This window comes from Panthera pardus, unplaced genomic scaffold, assembly GCF_024362965.1.
Source record: "Panthera pardus isolate Hobbes unplaced genomic scaffold, ASM2436296v1 HiC_scaffold_27, whole genome shotgun sequence".
Classification (NCBI taxonomy): Eukaryota; Metazoa; Chordata; class Mammalia; order Carnivora; family Felidae; genus Panthera; species Panthera pardus.
In genome coordinates, this window is record NW_026526843.1 from 67,954,831 (window position 1) to 67,977,606 (window position 22,776).

At 40.8% G+C, this 22,776-nt stretch overlaps 1 protein-coding gene across 8 annotated transcripts in view; it reads right to left on the reverse strand.

Annotated features, from left to right (window-relative positions):
• TAF1 (TATA-box binding protein associated factor 1) overlaps positions 1-22,776 on the reverse strand; it is an 82,050-nt gene that overhangs the window by 38,651 nt on the left and 20,623 nt on the right. For 7 of the 8 annotated variants that reach the window (XR_002074906.2, XM_019428706.2, XM_053891489.1 and 4 more), the window contains exons 19-32: positions 20,727-20,876; positions 20,440-20,559; positions 19,755-19,930; positions 18,976-19,154; positions 17,067-17,280; positions 16,445-16,610; positions 14,617-14,828; positions 11,319-11,427; positions 11,000-11,098; positions 10,530-10,707; positions 4,091-4,158; positions 2,680-2,802; positions 1,818-1,910; positions 1,651-1,735 (exon numbers count right to left, since the gene is read on the reverse strand). Coding sequence is in view for 7 of the 8 variants with exons in the window: in XM_019428706.2 (XP_019284251.2) it covers positions 1,651-1,735; positions 1,818-1,910; positions 2,680-2,802; positions 4,091-4,158; positions 10,530-10,707; positions 11,000-11,098; positions 11,319-11,427; positions 14,617-14,828; positions 16,445-16,610; positions 17,067-17,280; positions 18,976-19,154; positions 19,755-19,930; positions 20,440-20,559; positions 20,727-20,876 (1,972 nt within the window). In the remaining variant the exon portion in view is untranslated. The remainder of the gene's footprint in view (positions 1-1,650; positions 1,736-1,817; positions 1,911-2,679; positions 2,803-4,090; positions 4,159-10,529; positions 10,708-10,999; positions 11,099-11,318; positions 11,428-14,616; positions 14,829-16,444; positions 16,611-17,066; positions 17,281-18,975; positions 19,155-19,754; positions 19,931-20,439; positions 20,560-20,726; positions 20,877-22,776) is intronic. The other variant, XM_053891488.1, reaches the window with a different exon arrangement.

Consider the following 22,776-nt stretch of genomic DNA (forward strand, 5'->3'; position numbering starts at 1 on the left):
CTTCCTCTTCTTTTTTGCTTAAGGAGGTATAGGAGATCATCATTTCACTGCTTAATTCTTCAGTGTCTTTCCATTTAAGGTAAAGTTAAAATCTCTTTAGGGGCACCTCGGTGGCTCAGTCGGTTAAGCATATGACTCTTGGTTTCGGCTCAGGTCATGATCTCACAGTTTGTGAGTTCAAGCCCTACATCTGGCTCTGTGCTGGCAACATGGAGCCTGCTTGGGATTCTCTCTCTGTCCTTCTCTCTCTGCCCCTCCCCTGCTCTGTCTCTCAAAAATAAATAAAAACTTAAAAAAATTTCTTAAGTGTGACATGGCACACATAAGGCTAAGATTTGATTCCTAGAGACTTCTACATAAAACCAGTCATTCACCAACATACACAGGTGACTGCAACCCCAACAACTTGTCTCTTAAGCCCATAATATAATTTCAGGCCTCTGTGTCTTTACATACTACTGTTCTCTGCCTGGAATGTTTTCTCCTCCACATTCTTTGCCTAGTGAACTCTACTGATCCTTTAGAAATCAGCTTAAGAAAACTCTTTTCCAGAAAGTTTCCTCTAATCATACTCTTGGTGTAGATATCCTGTCTGTGTCCCTTTGGCACTCTGTGCATACATCTAGCATAATATTTAGCTTCTATAAATTTTCTTTTTTGTTGCCCCAACTAAACTCTAATCAATGTGGAGGCAGGAATCATACCTAAGTTGATTTTATATTTGTGGCATCTATCAGTGCCAGCACATATTAGGTGCTTAATCAATGTTTACTTAACAAGCAAGTCATTTGAAAATCTTTATTAGCTTACCTATGAAGCCTTTTCTAACCCTTAGGCAAAAGTGTTCGTTTTTCTCCTCTAGTGTGCTTTGTACTCTTTCTAATACAGACCTCGTCGAGCTGCATTTTAACAGTCTCCATCACTTGGATTGTCTTTCCTACCAGATTAAGTAGTCAGCACAGAAGTAAGTGACTAGCGGGCTCCCGGGTGGCTCAGTTGGTTGAGCGTCCAACTTCAGCTCAGGTCACCATCTTGAAGTTTGTGGGTTTGAGCCCTGCGTTGGGCTCTGTGCTGACAGCTCGGAGCCTGGCGCCTGATTCAGATTCTGTGTTTCCCTCTCTCTCTGCCCCTCCCCCATTTGCAGTCTGTCTCTCTCTCAAAAATAAATAAATGTTAAAAAAATTAATAAAGAAAAAGAAGTAACTAGCTTGACATATATTATCAGGTCATGTACTGACCAAAAACTCTATGCTCTAAGGAAGCTCACTATGGCCTCCAGTCACACATTTCCTTAAGCTCCATCTAAGGGCCTGGGGCATAGGTGAATTTTCCTATCTCTTGGAAAGCAGTGATGGCTCAAAGCCCAAAGTAATTATCCTTTTAATTTTTATTCTCTTCTCATGTTTCTGTGCTTTCCAAAGTTTAAAAATAAATGTACCTTGCTTTTTCATCATTAAAAGTTATTAGCAGACTTTATAAAATACATTGAAATATGTGCCTGCTTAAAAAAAAAAGGAGAGTAAGTCAGTTGACTAAGTCTATCACTGTTCAAGGCTAATTAATTGTTCATACAATTAAATTTTAATAATGCTAACTAAAACTGGATGGATAGATAGATGGAAAAAAATTTAAAAAAGGACAAATACCCACCATTATACTTAACACTGTTGGCCAGAATAAGGTTGACATCATCGAGAAAGCTTTCCCGACTCTGGTACTTATGCTTGGAGATATTCTGTGATTAAAAGAACCAGGGACTCAGATTCATGTACAAAGTTACTTGATTCCAAAAACACATTTTAGATCAAATCACTCACCTTACGTATAGTCTCTAAATCCATTGGACTGACAATCACTTTGTAATAATCTGGAACAAACTTCTTATTAACTGGGTGATGAAATGGCCAAGACTAGAAAACACAAAGCATAAGAAATGAAATGGAAACCATTCTTTATACCAGAGACTCTCAACCTTCATTGGGTCACACATATGCCTAATGCTCCAACAAAAGCTATGAACCACTTTTTCCAGAAAGACACACATTCACACAAAACTCCGTATATAATTTAAGGGGTTCTTGGATTCCTTTAAGGATTACTATGCCCTGATAGTGTAAGAACTTTTGTTCTATACTCACAGTTAAAACTTCTTATTCCCTACTCCCCTCCAGAAGTTTTACAGCATTAACACATATATAACATGTGCCCACAACACAAAAAGAGATTGAGTTCAGAACTCCTAAGGGAGAATCATTACCAAATGATTCTCATACAGTGAACGTGGTAGCCCTGCCATAAAGTTGCAAAAGACAAAACAAACAAACAAACACAAGACAATAAACAGTGGATAATTAATAAACTGTCATTTGTCAAGAAGCACCTTTCAATTCAAAGACTCCCATTAGCTGGCATCCTGATTTCTCTCCAGGGCTATTTGGGAGCTTTCAAATACTGAATGTCAGCAACAAGAAGAGAAAATCTCTCTATACCTGCAGATTCCTGGCCTCTGATTTTAATGATAAAGCACTCATACAGCAAAAAGGTCAGTTTTTTAAATTATACGCCAGTTTGAATTTATAAACACTACCTTGCAGACTCCCCTACATAAACATGCACATCCTCCTGTCCCTTCCCTTCTCCTGTACTATCTTCACAATATTTAGCACAGAGACCACTTACATCTGGAACTGCCATCATCTTCTGGGTGACAATGTTATCCAGAATGAAAGAAAATGCCACTTGGTCATCATCATCCAGCAAGGGGTTGATAGCTTTCTCTAAACGAGCCAATTTGTCTTCTTTCTGATATGAAACAAAGCAAAGGAAAAACAGGTTTCCTTGAGGTATAATCACCACAGAAAATTATGGATAATTTATGGTTCAGTCGCCTATTGCCCTTGCCCAAAAAAGCCTAACTTTATTTATTTACTTATTTATTTATTTAATATAATTTATTGTCAAACTGGCTTCCATACAACACCCAGTGTTCATCCCAACAGGTGCCCTCCTCAATGCCCATCACCCACTTTCTCCTCCCCCCACCCCCCATCAACCCTCATTTTGTTCTCTGTATTTAAGAGTCTCTTATGGTTTGCCTCCCTCCCTCTCTGTTTGTAACTATTTTTTTTCCCTTCTCTTCCCTGATGGTCTTCTGTTAAGTTTCTCAAAAAGTCTAACTTTAAACTGTCAAGTTCAATTCCAGGCAGAAATTTCAGATAAGAGAAATGATATTCTACTAAGAGGATCAAAAGGGATGTACCAATCGATCCTTTAGGTATTCTATCGTCTATTCTTGTAGATTACCAAAATATACATCCCTGGGAATTGATAGCTTAGTTCCCACAACAAAAACACCTTCACCAAGTTAGGTTTTACTATCACACTGTTTTTGCTGTAAAACTGTTGCTGAAAACACTGGACATATTGCTGATTAGTGACTTTTACGTAAAGGGAGCTAATCCAATAAATCCATTTCAGACTATACTGGGAATAAGTTTGTGTTCCAATTGCTCCACATCCTCATCAACACTTATTACTGTCAGTTTTTTAAATTATTTTTAAATTTGCATTTTCCCAATGATCAATCAATTTGGGAATCTTTCCGTGTTTATCAGCCGTCTGATTATCCTCTTTTATGAAATGTCTACTTCAGTATTAACATCATAATCATACTTCCATTTTTGTCAGCTTATAAACGTACCATTTGGGGGGGTAAAAAAATGGAATATAGATAATCTGTTAAAAATTAAAGGTCCTCTCTGCCAAAACACAGTCTCTTAGCTCTGACTTCTTGGGAATTTACTTTCCTTGGCCCTTTCTAAAGTTATGTGGGTTCTAGATTTCAATCCTAGCTATACTACTTAATAACCATAATGCCCAGGGCAAGTAATTTCCTTCTATGGATCTCAGTTTCTCCATCTACAAAAAAAGGGATTATACGATTTCTAACGTCCCTTCTTCTCTAACATACTAAAGATCTACTACTCTCACATTTCTCTACTCTTCCTTCTATTACATTCCCTCCTTCCTCAACCCTGCTTACTAGCCACCTTCAAATTCCACTGCTTTTCTCTCATTTTAAGTATCTTACCTCTTTGAGTTTTTCATCACAGAGATCCAGCATGGATTGAGAGATCTGAGTCAATGAGTGCTTCGGACCTAAATGTATAGAGTAACAATAAGAGATGAGACCATTAAAAACGGGAGGTGAGAGGTGCCAATACCACTCGAGACTTTTAACACATTTACTTAAAACACCTAATATGTGCCAGGCACCAGCCTAGCTACTAGGTTATACAGATATACCAGTCTTATCACCATTTTTTCAGCGGTAACACATGGCAGATACACAGCATGGATGAATAAACTAATTTTAACTTCCTTATTAACATATATCCAACAGCACTATTATTGATACCACTGCCTTTAATACCTTGAAAATGATACAGTGGATTGGCATGATAATTTGTTTAAGGATGGCTGAGGAGATCAATGTATGATTTACAATCTTTCCATACTTAGCATATAAAATTTGTGATTGTAATTTTTGTTTACAGAACTCATGGTTTGTGATGTCCTCCCAACATATGGCTAATCCAAAGCCTTTGTCATTAAAGACTCTCCATCCCATCTGAGACTATTTAGCTTCCCTGAAATCCATAACAAGAGCTTCAGAAAATCCTTGAACTATTTCTTCCACTCCCCACTTATGGCTTCCCTGATTCAAGCTCGTTATAGAGACAGTCAAGAATTCATCTAGAATTCTACTCACATTATTCATCTAGAATAATTCGGACTGCTTCAAGTATCCTTTGCTGGATGATCTTCCTCTGTCTATTCTTTTATGTAAGTGTTCCTCCACAGACCCCAAACCTCAACTCTAGTCTCAAGTAATTAATTTAGCATTCATTTGTTTATTCATCCAACAAATGATTAATGATGGTGTGTGATGTGGTCAGTGATGGGAATGAAGGGAAAATAAGACACAGTTCCTACCTTAGTTCTTGGGTCAAATGACATAAAAATAAATAATTGCCAAGACAGAGTACGAGTGCTTGAAGTATCTATGCATGAAATGATAAAACATCTGGAAATACAGACTAAATAAACAGGGATCGGCCATATGAGAGTAATTGTTGAACTAGATGAATAGGTGTGCTGAGGTTTATTCTCTCTCTACTTCTGTATACTTCTGTGTATATGTACATGTATACCTACAGAGAGAAATAGAAACCTGAGCATAAGTGCAAACAGAGAAATACACTGGTGCTACGAAATATGGTAGGGTTGCATATGAGATGTGTTGTAAGTTGTTTTACAATTAAATCTGCATACTGGGAAGCAGGGAAGGCTTGCTGTGACTGACATGAGTCCTGTCATTAATGAAGAGTAGAGGTCCATCAGATAGACAACAGGGTAGACAGACATTCCAGAGAGAAGAAAAAGTGTACAAAAGTATAAAGTAAGCAAATTAATAGAAACATGAAGCAACACAGTTCACAAGAACCACAAGTAGTTTGGTACAACTGCAATACAGGTATGTGTGGAGGAGAAATAGGAAATGGAACTTGGAAGGGGCCATATTATAGAGGTCTCATAGGCGATAGAAAGACACTAAGGATTTTATACTGGAAAATAATTTTTCAAATTTGTGTTTTAGAAAAAAATACCCTTATCAATAATGTGAAGAACTGGGGTGCCTGGGTGGCTCAGTAGGTTGAGCAGCCGACTCTTGACTTCAGTTCAGGTCATGACCTCACAATTTGTGAGATGGAGCCCTGTGTCCAGTTCTGCATGGACAGCACAGAGCCTGCTTGAGATTCTCTCTGCTTCTCTCTCCACCCTTTACCTGTTTGCTTTCCCTCTCTCAAACATTTAAAAAAACAGCATGAAAAATTAAGACAAGCAACAAAAGGAAAGTCTGGAAGCTGTTGCAAAGGGTTGAATAAGAAATGACAAGGGCTTCAACTGAGATAGGAGTAACAGAGACTGAAAAGAAGGGGATGTATTCCAGCAAACCATCGAGGATACAATTTATAGGATTTAGTGATCTAGGAGTGTGGGGAAGAGAGGGTAGAACCAACAATGACCATCATTTCTAGATTGTACAACTAGAAGGATGGTAATATCAACGAACACTGGGTATTATACATAGGGGATGAATCACTAGAATCTACTCCTGAAATCATTATTGCACTATATGCTAACTTGGATGTAAATTAAAAATAAACTTTAAGAAAGGATGGTAATATCATCAATCTAAATAAAGCAATCGGATAAAGAGTTGCCAGTAGGGCACTGAAAAATGGACATGTCTGGCAGGCAACTGGAAAATGAGTATGGAACTCAGAAGAGAGGTATGGGCTGGAGACAGTGATATCAGTGGATATATGGTGGTTGAAGTCATGGGAATGAAAAAGATGGGAAGTAATTAGAGAAAATACTCCTGGAAAAGAGAGAAGAGAGTATCAAGGAGCAACAAGTGACCAATAGTGCCAAATACACTAAAGTTCAAGAAAGATTTCTAAGCACATGCAAAGATGCTTAACATCAAAGACAAAGACTGTGTGATCTCACTTTATGTGTAGAATCTTGAAAATACTCATAGGGGTGCCTGGGTGGCTCAGTTGGTTAAGTGTCCAACTCTTGATTTCGGTTCAGGTCATGATCTCACGGTTTTGTGAGTTCGAGCCCCATGTCTGGCTTTGTGCTGACGTGCAGTGCAGAGCCTGCTTGGAATTCTCTGTCTCCCTCTCTCTCTGCCCCTCCCCCACTTGTGCTGTCTCTGTCTCTCTCAAAAAATACATAAATAAGCTTAAAAAATTTTTAAAAACTCATAAAAAAGAAATGAGACTTGTGGCTACCAGAGGCAGGGGGTAGAGGATAGGGACATTGGAGGAAGGTAGTCCAAAGGTACAAAGTTCCCATCGTAAGAGAAATAAGCACTAGGGATGTAATGTACAGCATGACGACTACTTGACAGTTAACGCTGCTGTATGATATACAGTAAAACTGTTGAGAGTTAATCCTAAGAGTTTTCATCACAAGGAAGAAATTTTTTTTTTGCTTTTTACTGTATCTATATGAGATGACAGATGCTTACTAAACTTACTGCAGTAAACCTTTCACACTACATTAAGTCAAACCATTATGCCATACACCTTAAACTTACACAGTGCTATATGTCAATTCTATCTCAGTAAAACGGGGGGGAAGATGTTCAATGTCATTAGTCATTATGGAGATATGGATCAAAACCACAATACCACTTCACATTCACCAAGATGGCTAGAATAAAAAACATGAATAATAACAAGTGGTGACAAGGATGTGCAGAAATCATAACCCTTACACACTGCTGACGGGGTTATAAAATGCTGCAGTTGCTCTGGAAAACTATTTGACTGTTTCTCAGAAAGTTTTTTTTTTTAAAGCTTATTTTGAGAGAGAGAGAACATGTGAGCGGGAGAGTGACAGAGAGAGAGGGCTGTCAGCACGTGCTGTCAGCATGGAGCCTAGTGTGGGGCTCGATCTCATGAACCATGAGATCATGACCTGAGCCGGAATCAAGCATTGGACACTCTGACTGAGCCACCCAGATGCCCCAAGTTTTTTTTAAACTTTTTTTTTTTTTAAGAGAAAGAGCTCACAAGTGGGGCGGGGGAGAAGGGCAGAAAGGGAGGGAGACGGAGACGGAGAGGGAGAAAGAGAGAGAATCTCAAGCAGCCTCCACACTCAGAATGAAGCCCAACATGGGGCTCGATCCCACATCCCTGGGATCATGACCTGAGCAGAAATCAAGTCAGATGCTCAACCAACTGAGCCACCCAGGCGCCCCATCAAAAAGTTAAACATAGAGCTTCCATGTGTTACCAGCAATTCAACTCCTAGATATATATCTAGGAGAAATGAAAACAAATGTGTACACAAAAGCTTGTACACAAATGTTCACAGCAGCATTTTTTGTACTAATCAGAAAGTATAAATAATGCAGATGGCTACAAACTGATGAACAAATTTTTAAAATGGGGTATATCTATACAATGGAATATTAGGTGATGATAAAAAGGGATGAAGTACTGATACATGCTACCATGTGGGTAAGACATATTAAAACTGATCCCTTTAAATGCGTGAATTGGGAGCTCCTGAGTAGCTCAGTTGATTAAGCATCTGACTTTGGCTCAGGTCATAATCTCACGGTTTATGAGTTCGAGCCCTGCATCAGGCTCTCGGCTGTTCGGCTCAGAGCCTACTTCAGATCCTCTGTCCCCCTCCCTCTCTGCCCCTCTCCCCACTCACACGCATGTTCTCTCAAAAATAAGTAAATATTTAAAAATAAATAAATAAGTAAATGCATAGATTGTATAATACGTGAATTATGTCTCTATAAAGTTGTTTAAGTAAACAGGCATTTCTGGAATGTGGCCACTTGATCCAGCAATTGGGAGGTTACTGGTACTTCTGTGGAAGGCAACTTCAGGGTTGTAAGGTGTGAACAGGAAGTGAATAAATAGAGAAGAGTATATGAAACATAGTGGTTAAAAGCATAGGCTCTGGGGCGCCTAGGTGGCTCAGTTGGTTAAGCATCCGACTCTTGGTTTCAGCTCAGGTCACGGCCTCACTGTTCATGAGATTGAGCCCCACATTGGGCTCTGTGCTGACAGCGCAGAGCCTACTTGGGATTCTTTCTCTCCCTCGCACTCTGCCCCTTCCTCTCTCTCTCTCTCTCTCAAAAATAAATAAATAACCTTAAAAAAAAAAGAGCATAGGCTCTGGAGTTAGATATACCTGGATTCACATCTCTGCCACTTTTTAGCAGTGTGACCACCTTAGTGAAGTTATTTAAACACTACAGGCTTATCTGTTTATCCATAAAAATAAGGATTATAATAGTACCCATTTCAGATTTCTTAAGGTGAAATAAAACGATGCAAGTTAAATACTTGGAGCCACTGGTAATACTGCTACTATTACGATTATCAGCAACAGGTTTGAGGAAGAAAGAGAATTGAGCTGGGGGGGGGGGGAATGTAAGGCTATGAAAAAATCTTTACTTCTAATTTTTTTACTAACATCTCCACCTAAATGACCCACAGGTACTTCAGCTCTGTATTTTCAAAGTCGACTCTTACACCTTTCCATTCCTGTTTCAATTTGATTTTTCTTTTCTTTTTTTTTAGAGAGAGATAGACAGAGTGAGGGAGAGGGACAGAGAGGGAGAGAGAGAATCTTAAGCAGGCTCCATGCTCAATGCAGAGCCCAACACAGGGCTCGATCCCACAACCCTAGGATCATGACCCAAGCAGAGATCGAGAGTCGAACATTGAACCGACTGAGCCACCCCCAATTTGACTGTCTTTAAGTATTTATCCTTATAATTTGAATGACAGTTGGGCCTAACCAATGTATTCTTCCCTTGTGCGTGTCCAGCACTCTGCCAGAGAATATAAAGATGAATAGGACATAGTCTCTCCAGGAGGTCACAAAGTGGTGGGAGATTAGGATATATAAATAACTGTATACAACATAGTAAGACTCATAAAAGTTGATTTAATTGTGCTGGGGAGCACGGAGGATCAAAAAATGGTATTTTGGGCAGTCTGCATAAGTCTCCATGAAGAGATGATATAAATTGGTCTGGAAAATATGAATGGAAATTTATCACCAAAAGGGAAGAAAGGGCATTCCAGACAGGGCACAGACTGTGCAAGAGGCATGAAGAAATGACAACAGGATATTTAGTGAAATGTGGCAGGAATCTCTAGTAGGTGTGGGAGCCAGGCATTGGACAAGAGACTAGATAAACAGGTCAGGCCTGCTTATGAAAGGTCACAGAATCTAGACACTTCTATTGTCCCATGTTTACAGATGACAATACTGAGAAGGCTGTGAGAGGCTGTCTAGGGCAACTTGTTTAAGAACTTGTCTAAGGTTAACTTAATTAGTAAGTGGCAGAGCCATGACTCATTCTCTGGCTGTACTCTTAATCCCCACGCTTATATACATGAATCTGTGCTCAAGGATCCAACTGGAGACCAGAAACTTTATCTCCCTTATATGCAGAAACTGTACTGTTTTCCCTATTTTAAGACTCAGAGAGCAGATTTCTTTCTCCTTCCCTTTCCAGCTTTTGAGCAAAGTGAACATATAATAGCCCCTATTAACAAATCTGTAGATCAAATCAAAGACTCACAACAAACACAGTCACAGGGACACACACTGCAGATTCCATCCACACTGTCTCTCCTTTCCACTTAATTAGGCCTACTTCTTCCTGCCACTAATCTCCATGCAATTGTTTCATTTCAAAAGATAGACTCCAAATTCTCCAGAGAATATACTCAAAAGTGGGACTAAAAAGAAGCAATAATAAATGACAAAAAATGTGCACTAATTTTCTTGACCCCAAGATGCATAATACACTGTAGATCCTTTCAGTCAGTCCAAACTAGTCTGAATTTAGGACTAGTAAGGTGACTAGGTCACTGAAAGGTGACCTTTGCAGTCAAAGAACAGGTGATTCTTACCATTGTAGGTTGCACTGTTTTTCACAATTAGCTCCAAATGTTCTCTGAACTCTTCCCGAGATGGGTAGAGGCGTTTACGTACATTTTCACGGAGTGTCTGTAAATCCATTGGTCGAGTGATGATTTTGTAGTAGTCCTTTACAACCTTTGCATTGACTGGAGTGTGAAAAGGGTAGGTCTGTGCCAACAAGAAATAGCATTATCCGTGAGCAAAAGAGCACTTGCCAGAGCCAATTCCTGAAGACTCACATTTTACCTGTCTACCTCGCCATCAACTCTCAAAGAAATCTTTCTAGATGAAGCAGGTAGGTGTCTGTTTCCTCTACTAAACTATTAAAAAAACCAAAAAAACTACATCTGAAAGAATTAGAGGAGTTCCTGGCCTGTACTCTACTGTCCTCTATCTGAAATCACAGACACAACAAAGAGCCTTACCATTCCTACTGTAGACATGAATGCAATGAACTCACATTTGGAAGATCTCTCATGTCATTGATGATAGACTCCAAGATGGATGACAATGTCACCATTGGGTCTGTCCGGCGTCGGTGGATGGACTTATGAGGTCTCTAAGGAGAAACGAGAAATCAGAGTGCTCCATTAGGTAAGAAAAACAAAAAAAATAGTACTTTCTGGTTACAGCCTACAAATCTTGTAATGAACAGTATGCATAATTTTCAGGGCAAGGCCAAAGGGAGAATCCAAGGCTGTGCCAGAGCCATGGGTTAGAGGGCTGGAGGAATCAATGAGAATCCCGTCTGGTCAGAAGGCAGCAATGCAGATACTCACATTTAAGTAGTCACAGTGAACAGTGGTTCCAACTCGCCGTTTCTTCTTGGGAGGAAGTTGCTGTTTGGGGAACTTGAGAACCAGAGATTTTCTGCGAACCTCATCTGCACTGTAATCAATAACACTTTCGTAGCATTAAGTCCGTATCTCTAGTCCCCAGAAAAAAACCAACTACAATGAAGAAGTCCAAAGTACCTGAGCATGAGCCAGGGGAGGAAAAAGCCAAACCAAAGGCCAGATATCCACATTCTAAGGCTCAGATCAGGCAAGGCCTCATATGATCTCCAAATAATAAAGAACTAGGCAAGCCACAACTTCACCTCAGTTTCCTATTTGGAAGATAAGGGAACTGGGATAAAGGAATTTCAAGAATCCTTCCAGCTCCAACATTCTACTTTAGGGTTCAAGGGCTAGGAAGCTGAACTTACTTACAATGGAAACAAGGAAGAAATTAAAATTTGGTTTGAAATAAAAATGAGTTTGAGTTTCCCTCAATCATTAAAAGACCATCCACCTTCTTCCTTTCCGTCGCACAGAATCAAGAGGCTACATTTTCCTTTTCTAATGTGCTTCAAAACATACTATTACAGATACTGATAAATTAAACCAAGAATGGAAAAGAGTCCCGAACTTAATAGGAGTGATTTATAATATTGTACATCTGAAATTTACGTTATATACCAATTTTACCTCAATAAGAAAAAGAACAAATGAATATAACTATGTATCAAATTGATTAGTGGCATATAACCTAAGGACAACAAACCAGAGCAAACACCTTGAATCTACTTTAAAGTTTTGTTGTTAGTGGTACTGGTATTGTAATTCTCAGACTATTTTGTACATAACAGATGTACAGACAGAGCAAATGATTCAACATCTTGATGCCAGGAACCAGAGAAAGGATACAAATATGAATGGGGGAATAAGAGGAAGACTCTGTAGATATAATTTGAATTGGAAGTTTTGATATGAAGGTTTTGATATGTGACTTGCAATATATATTTATTTCCTAGTTCCGTCCACTAAAAGCCTAGAAGCAAGGACATCTCAGTGGCAATGAGCACACTTAACACCTAAATCATGGTTCTAAATACCATTCCCCAATAAAAGGAACCAGGGCTCTTTGAAGAAATGGCTGATTCTAGGTCTTGAACAGGGAAATTTCAAGGACAGCCTAGAACATTTTGTGTTGGAAAGCAAATAAGTTCTCACAAGGACACAGGATCTGGCTTTAAGAGGTCAAATTTGAGACAATATGGGGATCAATTAAAATAGTGTTAATACAATGGAGTACTATGTGGCGATGAGAAAGAATGAAATATGGCCCTTTGTAGCAACGTGGATGGAACTGGAGAGTGTGACGCTAAGTGAATAAGCCATACAGAGAAAGACAGATACCATATGTCTTCACTCTTATGTGGATCCTGAGAAACTTAACAAAAACCCATGGGGGAAGGGAAGGGAAAAAAAAAGAGGTTAGAGTGGATGAGAGACAAAGCATAAGAGACTCTTAAAAACTGAGAACAAACTGAGGGTTGATGGGGGGTGGGAGGGAGAGGAGGGTAGGTGATGGGTATTAAAGAGGGCATCTTTTGGGATGAGCACTGGGTGTTATATGGAAACCAATTTGACAATAAATTTCATACATTAAAAAATAAATAAATACCATAAAATAGTGTTAATAAATTATATTACATTAAGTTTACAAAAGGAAGAATTTCAGAATCCGTAGTAATACTCAAACAAAAAGGAAAAAAGAGCTCTTCTTTATAGAATGCCAGTTAATGTAGAAAGAATGCTATAATTAGAAAAACCATGGTTTTGCAACCCTCAATGTAATAACTGAGTTAGGCAGTGATCATCAACGGATGCTACACTACGGAGAGAAAGATTGTTAGGGAACAGGATATTCACCCACGTGCTAATTACAAAGGGAAAAACATACCTTTATCATAAGAGAGTTCTAGGGACCACCACTTAAACAAAATGATCAAAATAGTGAGAAAGCCTGACATTATATGCTTCTTGATGTGGTGCAGTAAGTACATATTATCACCTATGTAGTAATCTTGCCAAAGACATTTAATCCAAATGTAATCAATGAGAAAACAGACAAATCCAGAATATGGGCTATCTTAGGAGACAACTGGCCTGGACTCTTCAAAAATTTCAATGCCATGGAAACCAAAATAGGCAGAGAACAGTTCTAGATTAAGAAGTATTCAAAATACTTAATGTTTGAACTGGGATTGGATCCTAAACTGGAGGTGGGGCAGGCCAAAAGGACACTAAGACAACCAGAGAAATTTAAATAAGAACCAAATATTAGATACTACTGACCCAATGTTATTTTTCTTAGGTGTAATGGTATGTCATGTCCTTAGTCTTAGACAATGTGTGGTATTTATGAGTGAAACAGCAAGATGCCTGCAACTTATTTCCAAAGAGTTCAGCAAAAAAAAGTTTTAGATACATAAAAATGAAACAAACATGACAAACATTAACTGTAACTTTAGAGGAATGATACACTCTATTATTCTTTCAACTTTTCTTTAGGTTTGCAAGTTTCTAACTAAAAAGTTAGGGGGAAAATGTTTTTAATTTAAAAACTTCTCCACTTGATTATCTGTTACATTCTCTGAGAGCAAGAGACAGGTAGGGATAACATAGTTTATGTCTCCTTAATCTTTCTGGGTGGTCCATTATGAGAACACTGAGATTAGGAGGGGCGCCTCGGTGGCTCAGTCAGTTAAGCATCTGACTTTGGCTCAGGTGGTGATCCCGCAGTTTGTGGGTTCGAGCCCTGCATCAGGCTCTGTGCTGACAGCTCAGAGCCCAGAGCCCACTTCGCATTCTGCGTCTCCCTCTCTCTCTGCCCCTCCCCTGCTTGTACTGTCTCTCTTTCAAAAATAAATAAACGTTAAAAAAAAGAACACTGAGATTAAGGACTACAAATATAGTGAGTGCCTGGAAGTACTCTATGCCAGGCACTGTACTACATGCTTATATAACCTCTCATTTTACCTTCACAACTACGCTGGTAAAGGTGGTTTTATTTCGTAAATAAGGAAGTGGAGACTCAGTAAGTTAGGTAGCATGCCCCAAGGCAAGCAGGAGAGCCTAAAGAGTGCTTTATGACAAAAGACCATAATTTTCATTACTGGAAACAATCACTGAGGAAAATCCATCAAAACACCTATGCCCTCAGTTCCACTTCAGAGGACCCATCATATCAACCCCTGCCCCCCTTCAACCTCCGACAGATCTCTCCACAGAGCTTTCTGTGTGCTCTTACCTCTCAATCAGCTGTTTCCCCAAGACGATCTTGGTCCCTTCAACCTTGATAAGTTCTTCATTATCATTATGAATGACGGTCTTTTCCAGCTCCTCCTCCTGCTCCTCTGTCATGGCAACAGGGTTGGAGGGTGGAGCATTTGTTTGATAGTAGAGGGGGCAGAATTTGTTTGTCCTCATGTGCCCAATGGCACCACAAGCCCCACACTTCAGCTGCAAAAGGGAAAGTATCAGCGTGTCAGAGGTAAACAGGCCACATGAGATTCGCTTTACAAGATACATAGAAGGCAGGAGAGAAACAAAGGCAGGTGCAGAACTCCTGTTGTAACAGAACTGTTCTACACCTTTTAACCAGAAGCCACTAGACAAAAAGAGCGTGTATGGAAATGACACATTAAAAATAAAATACAGAGACTGGGCGTTTAAAAAAATTTTTTTAATGTTTATTTATTTTTGAGAGATAGAGACAGCGTGAGCAGGGGAAGGGCAGAGAAAGAGGGAGACACAGAATCTGAAGCAGGTTCCAGGCTCTGAGCAGTCAGCAAGAGCCCAACGAGGGGCTCGAACTCACGAACCATAAGATCATGACCTGAGCCGAAGCTGGATGCCTAACCAACTAAGCCACCCAGGCACCCCCAGAGACTGGACATTTAAAAAAAAATCAAGTGAGGAAGAAAAGGGAGAGGATTTCTACCCTCAATTTAAGTTGTAAAGTATGAAAATGTTAAATATGCAGGAGAAAGTCTCTTGGAAGCCCAAGGTATATTTCCAGTCCCAAGGAAAAGGATAATACCAAGTCTCTATCTCAGCTTTGCAACTGACCTCAGTTTCATCTGTAAAATAGGGTCAATACTCTATCATATTTATTGAATACCATATATAAGAAAGGAACTTGAGGGGCGCCTGGGTGGCTCAGTCAGTTAAGCACCTGACTTCAGCTCAGGTCATGATTTCAGTTTGTGGGTTCAAGCCCCACATCGGGCTCTGTGCTGACAGTTCAGAGCCTAGAGCCTGGAGCCTGCTTCAGATTCTGTTGTCTCCCTCTCTCTCTGCCCCTCCCCTGCTTGTGTGTGCTCTCTCTCTCTCACATATAAATAAACATTAAAAATTTTTTTAAAAAAGAAAGGAAGTTGAAAATATTTAAAGACCTTGGTCCATGTTACCAGCAATTTACATTTACTGAGAATTTCACAGTTTATAAAGTGCTTCTCATGCATTGTATCCCTTACTCCAACAACACTATGAGACAGGTATCGTATTTTATAGAAGAGAAAAACACGTATGGTAAGGTTAAGGTCACAGAGCAACTAAATGGCAGAACCAGAACCCAAAGCCAGATCTTCTGTTTCCAAGTCCATGGCTCTTTCCACTATATCGTAGTTCCCTCATTTTATCGTATACATTACAGTTACGTTGTAGAGTAATATCTGAAATCCTACCAAAGTTATGGAAAGCAACCTGTACTGTAGGCTTTTTTCTGTTACTTCTTTCAATATGTACAATTTTAAAAAGGTGTGTGTGTGCGCACGCGCACACACACATACACAGATGTACACATAAAAAAATCTATCTCAACCAAACCTATCTCAACTCCTAGGAAATATTTCCAACTGATGAAGTATAAAATTAATACCCCATGGCATCAGATTAAGTTGTTGTTACCAGTCACACTAGTACCGGTAACACCTGCCTGACAGCCACACCAACTCAAACTAGCTTTCCACAATACTGCCCTCATTCCCAGTTAGGGAGGATGCCAAAAGCTAAGGGAAAAAATATGCTTTCTTCCTTTGCCTTGTTAGCTATGATTATGCCACATTAATACTTACTTTTAGGTCAGGACGCTCCTTCATTTTTTTGGGTTTCTTCTCAGGAGGACCCTTAAGCTTCTCCTTTTCCTGGTTCCGCTTCAGCCGCCTAAGCTGCTCTTGAATCCTCCGCCGTTCCTTTCGCATCTCTTCTCGATGCTGTTCATCAAAAAGGGCAAACTTTCGACTAAATGACAAGGAGGGAAATAGAACAGGACCATAAGCAAACAAGCCAAGAAGACTGTCCTGACAGCTAAACATCTCACAACTAAAGTCATCCATCCACACAGAAATAAAAGGGGCTGCCTGGCACTCCCACCTCCCCCGCTCATCAGCCTTCCACATGCCAGGAGACACCTCTCTCAGAATGAGACATCCTGAGTAATCCTGGAGAGTTCTGCCAACCGACCACAATGCAAAGAACCCAGGTGAAACTGAAGATTCCTTTATTTGGTAGCAAGTCTGAAATTCTCCCTGTGGTTTGGCTCTGTTCAAACTCAAAGGCACCCAGTCAACACAGACAGCCAAGGACAACTGTACAGAAAATCCTGTCATTAAAACTCAAGCAGCTACCTCATCCCCCTTCCCCACCTCTTTTTAATCATCATCCTTATAATACTGGAAAGTGGTGAGTCAAACTCACATGAATTCCTCATCTTTTGTGGTCCGTATGCGTACATAGGCATCAATGACAGCTGGCTTTCGAACTGTCTCACAGCGAACATACTCTTTCCCCTCTTCATCTCGAAATGTGCGATAAATCTTGAGACAACGCCCAGTGGCAGAAGAGTTAAGACTAGTCACAGAAGCTGTGTCATCATCTCTGTGATTGTTTCCTGATGCTGCTGAACCTGCTGCTGCAAGGCAGAAAAAGATTTCCACACATTCCCCCTACCACCCAAACAGTCCTTTTCCTGGAGTTGAGTGGAAACCTCGAAGCTCAACATGTCACAAAAGTATGGTTCTACAGAAAGCATCAATGTCACCACCAGCCCGAGGTATACTGATTTGTCCTTTCCTGACTTCATTTTACCACTGCCAATGTTCCCATTTTTTATTAAGTACAAGAAGTTCTGAAAGGACCTCAAAGAACTATATGTTTGTTTTAGGGGACAAAAGAACAGTAGCTGTATTCGAAGTCCTCTGAATAGCAAAAGAAAGTCTAAGTAGCAAGTAGCTGATATTCACGTTAAAGAAAAGCACTCAATGGGGCGCCTGGGTGGCCCAGTAGGTTAAGTGTCCAGCTTGGGGTCAGGTCATGATCTTGCAGTTCGTGGGTTCGAGCCCCACGTCCAGCTCTGTGCTCAGAGCCAGGAGCCAGCTTCAGATTCTGTGTCTCCCTCTCTCTGCCCCTCCCCTGCTCACACTCTGTTTCTCTCTCTCTCTCTCTCCAAAATAAACATTAAAAAAATAAAAAATTAAATTAAAAAAATCACCCAAGCACCAAGGGGGCAAAACTGTCCCAGAGAAACAAGTCCAGAGTCTCAAGGCCTAGAGTATGCTTCTCAAACTTTAATGTGAATGAATAGGAATCGCCTGAGAATTCTCATTAAAATAGATTCAAATCCAGTAGGGTTTGGGGTGAGGCCTAAGATTCTGCATTTCTAACAAGCTCCCATGTGATGTAGATACTGCTGGTCCAGGACCACACTGATGGAAAGGTTTTATCACATCTTTACAAAGTAGTATGAACACAAAATTACATAAAGCTTTTACAGAGAGGAGTAAACAAAGGAAACACTACTAGGAGTGAGAACAGTCATTCAAATCTTCATCTGGAGTCTTTATCCCCTCTCTCACAGTATCTACATCCAAATTTTAAATTGCCTGCTTGACACCTGTACTGGGAAAAGTCATGGGCATCTCAAACTCCACATGTTACTTCCTCCCTTCTCACACCTGGTTCTTTCTCTGAAATTTACCACTTTAATCAATGGGACCACCATCTTCCTAGCAGGCCCAGAATGAAATCTTAGGGTCACCTTGATTTTTCTCTTTTCATTCCCAATATCCTTATCCCAAACCAGTTCAGGCCTTAATCATCCCCACCCTCAACTTCTGCAATTTTTGGTTGACTTTTAACTCTTTTTAGGGTCTAAGACCCCTTTGAGAATCTTCTGAAAGCCATGGATCTTCTCCTCAGAAAAGGCACACTTGTACAGAATTTTACATGTGATTTCAGAGGGTTCAAGGGCAACTCCCCAAATCCATCCACAAATTCTGTATTACAAACTCTTCCTCTCGAGGAGGAATGCCCAGAATGCTCACATGATGTACAGCACTGCTAGCCCTGGCTTGGACAGGCCTGATACATACGAGAGGCAGGTAGTGGACTGACCAGAGGCAGGTAGTAGACTGGCAGCATGTCTTCCATCTGTGCCCCACAGACAGACCTACAGTCCAGCTTGCAGTAATCGCTCTACCTCATCTACAGACCTTTCTACACTCATCCCCTATTTCTTCTGCCTCCAGCTTTGCCTCAGTTATTAGTCTGCAGTTAGTTACACTTTTTCGATCCTTCTCTTTCTTGCCTGTGAAGCCACTACCCTCACCCAGTAGCATCCGCTGCAGTTCCTTCCGCTCCTGCTCCTCCCGTTCACGTGACAGCTGAGAGCTGGTTTTCTTATTCTGCAACATATTCTCAATGTTCTTTCCCATTTCTTCAAAGTCACTGTCTTCAGCTGAGCTGCTGTCAGTGTCGGTTGATAATACTTCGGTTGATGACAAAACTCTAAAAAGAGAAAAAAACGTGAAGCTAAGAGGAGGGAAAATATGAAAGTGTATAAAGAGCTGAAGAAATACGGTTTTAGGCAAGAGGAGGAAATTGGGAAATCAACCTTAAAAAGGAATACCTCAAATCCACTAAGATATGGGGGCCTTAAGAGAAAAGGGTTCCAAAGTTTTCCTAGACATCTGTCAATAAAGTCAGTTTGAAATATGAAGCAGCACAGCAACTCTTTCAGAATTCTTTGAGAAAAACTGAGAAACATTTTTAATAGTGCAATACCACCCTCTCACAAGTAAAGCCTTCAGAAAAAACACTCACTACCCCCTATCACCACTGTAATAACTGCCAGAATAGAAGCCACAGAATAAGCCACAGAAGTTGCCACGGAACCTAGAGCTCATACCTAGCACCTCTTGCCAATTCAAAACCTTTGCAGAGTTGCTCTGAAAGGAGTAGGTGTCCTAGCAGTATTATGAACAAATACCACCCGATATCTCAGATACCTGACCCCCTAGTCACATGATCAGGTAATCTCCTCTTCATTATAATACACTGTCCAACACCCCTCCCCTATCCGGCTTGGATTTTCTAAAACACACACACTTGTTCTGTAGGTCAAAGATGCGCTGACATTCCTCTTTGTAACGCTCTTGATGCTCAGCCACAGAAAACCTTGATCCACGGGCAAATTTACTCATGGGCCCCTCTCCAGAGCGGGCCTGTTCTGTTGACATTGTGCGTACCACATCGATCACTTCCCAACGGGACAACTTTTTAATCTACAAAAGAGGTAGACACACACATATACATAAATCCTCAAATATTTCAAAGAATAAACCAAGGCACATGCTTAGAGAGATAGACTTACAGAAATAAATAAATAAATAAAAATCATCCAGGAGCACCCTAATGGCTTAGTCAGTTAAGTGTCTGACTTCGGCTCAGAGCATGATCTCACTGCTCGTGAGTTTGAGCCCCACCTTGGGCTCTATGCTGACAGCTCAGAGCCTGAAGCCTGCTTCAGATTCTGTCTCTGTCTCTGCCCCTCCCCTGCTCGCACTCTCTCTCTCAAATATAAAAAAAAAAAAAATTAGAAGTTTAAAAATCACCCAAAGCGGGTTAAACAGAAAGCTTTGAGAAAGCTAACTCCTGAAAAAGTATCCAAGATCCAGTATACTACAACCTACACCACAAAATTATCCACATAGTTCCTTACATCTGCCTCCCACCTTTTCCCTCTATACACAAAGCCCCTAGGAAACTCAAAGTTTCCCTCTTCCATACTCACCTCTTCCTCAGGCACGCCAAATTTACGTAGAAGCTGCTTGGCATTTTTCAGAGAAAGGCGACGGAGATCTGCATCTGTTCCTGTCACTGTCTTCTTCACGGGCTGAGGCTCCTTATCATCCTACCTCAGACATAAAACAAAACAGACAAGAATTGTAATAAGCAGAATCCCTTATAACAGGCATCTAAGTCATCCTGTCAGTTAGGTGTTTTCCAGATCCTCCACTCCTTAACTTCCATTTCTTCCTCCCTTGATATTTTAGCTTCTAGGACTTCAGATAGTCTCACCTTCTGCTGTGTTGGTTTGTTTGGAATCTTGACATAGGAGAATCCTTCACCACACCCTGTAGGATCTGCCACCCCAGTCACCTCCAGGAGACACTTGCCCTTCATGGCAGCAATGAAAGCCCTTGTGGTGTTCCAAGGAGCAGTGCGAACCTGAGGTACAGAAAAAGATTCTAAGGACCGTGGGAAATGTGCTCTATGTCTAGCCATACTTAGAAGGTTGGGGTGCCTGGGGGCTCAGTTGGCTGAGTGTCTGATTCTCGATTTCAGCTCAGGTCATGATCCCAGGGTCATGAGATGAACCTGGGTCATGGGATGGAACCTGGGTCAGGCTCTGCACAGAGCACGGAGCCTGCTTAAGATTCTCTCTCTCTCTCTCTCTCTCTCTCTCTCTCTCTCTCTCCCTCCCTCCCTCTCTCTCTCTCCCTCCCTCCCTCCATCCCTCCCTCCCTCTCCCCCCACCCCCTGCCCCTCTGCCCTGCCTGCTCTCTCTCTCTCTAAAAAATAAAAAAATTGGGGCGCCTGGGTGGTTCAGTCGATGGAGCATCTGACTTCTGCTCAGGTCATGATCTCATGGTTCGTGAGTTTGAGCCCCATGTTGGGCTCTGTGCTGACAGCATGGTGTGTGCTTCGGATTTTCTCTCTCCCTCTCTCTCCACCCCTCCCCTGCTCGTGTTCTATCAAAATAAATAAATGAACTTAAAAAATTTAAAAAAGGAATTTAAATAGAAATCAGGATGTCAGCCAGCAGAAGGAAGAATATGTGGAACACTGGGGTACCCTTCAGTCTCATATCCCTTGGGATATACTGAGAGTTCTCAAAGATAGTGTAGCCACCCTCACGATGCTCAAAGAGGTTACACTGATGATGCATTTGATTGCCCCATTGCTCAAATGGCTTCTTTAGAATGACCAACATATTCTATAATTAAGTGATAAGCATGCTTTACAAAGCACTGGACTTAACTCTAGCAGCACCAAACCACAGGTGCTTGAACCACAAGTCCATTCTACCTCTGCCACTGGTTTGATCAAAAATGTCTGTCCTCTTCTGGGACCCTGAATAGGATTTACTGACTGCTGCCAAATAAAGACAAGAGGAATGTGCTTGTCCACACAGACCAGTTAAGAGTATATACATGATTAGCTACAAAGTAGCCACTTCTATTCAAGATTCAATCCTGAAGGCTACTTAACAAAATCTTTAATTTCTGAAATTCTCAGATATCCACTCATTTTTTCACTCCAACCTCAAAAGAACACCACGACTATGTTTCTTCACTCACTATGACCTCACTACAATCATTCACTGATTTAACAAGTATTTTTTGAACATCTACTATATTCCAGGCACTACTTTCTCATGGATCTCCTACTAGTGAGGAAGAGACAAATAACCAACCAAATTCAATACCACACCACCAGTGCACTGACAGAAAAGTAAGTGCTACCTGTACATTAAGAAGGGAAGAGTGATGATCCAATATGAGTAAAGGGGGGGAGTGAGGACAAGAGTCGGGGCAAGCTTCCAAAAGAATACAAACTGCAGGGGCGCCTGGGTGGCTCAGTCGGTTAAGCGACCGACTTCAGCTCAGGTCATGATCTCGAGGTCCGTGAGTTCGTGCCCCACGTTGAGCTCTGTGCTGACAGCTCAGAGCCTGGAGCCTGCTTCGGATTCTGTGTCTCCCTCTCTCTCTGCCCCTCCCCTGCTCATGCTCTGTCTCTCTCTGTCTCAAAAATAAATAAAAACATTAAAAAAAAGAATACAACCTGCAAATGAAGGTAAGATAGTAGAGGAGTGTCGAGATCATATTCTAGGTAGAGGGAAAAGCAGTTGCAAAATCCCAGAAGGCAACAGAAAGAAATTTAGGAGACCAAGTGAACTTTAGCATATTTGGAGCTTAGAGTACAAGATGGGCAGTGGCAGGAGATGAGAGGAGGTTAGAATTACATACAAGACCCAAATCATGTAGCTCCTCGTAAATAACATGAATAGCTTCTAAAAGAAACAAGGACCCAAAGGAAGTCTTTGGGCAAGAAAGTCATATATACG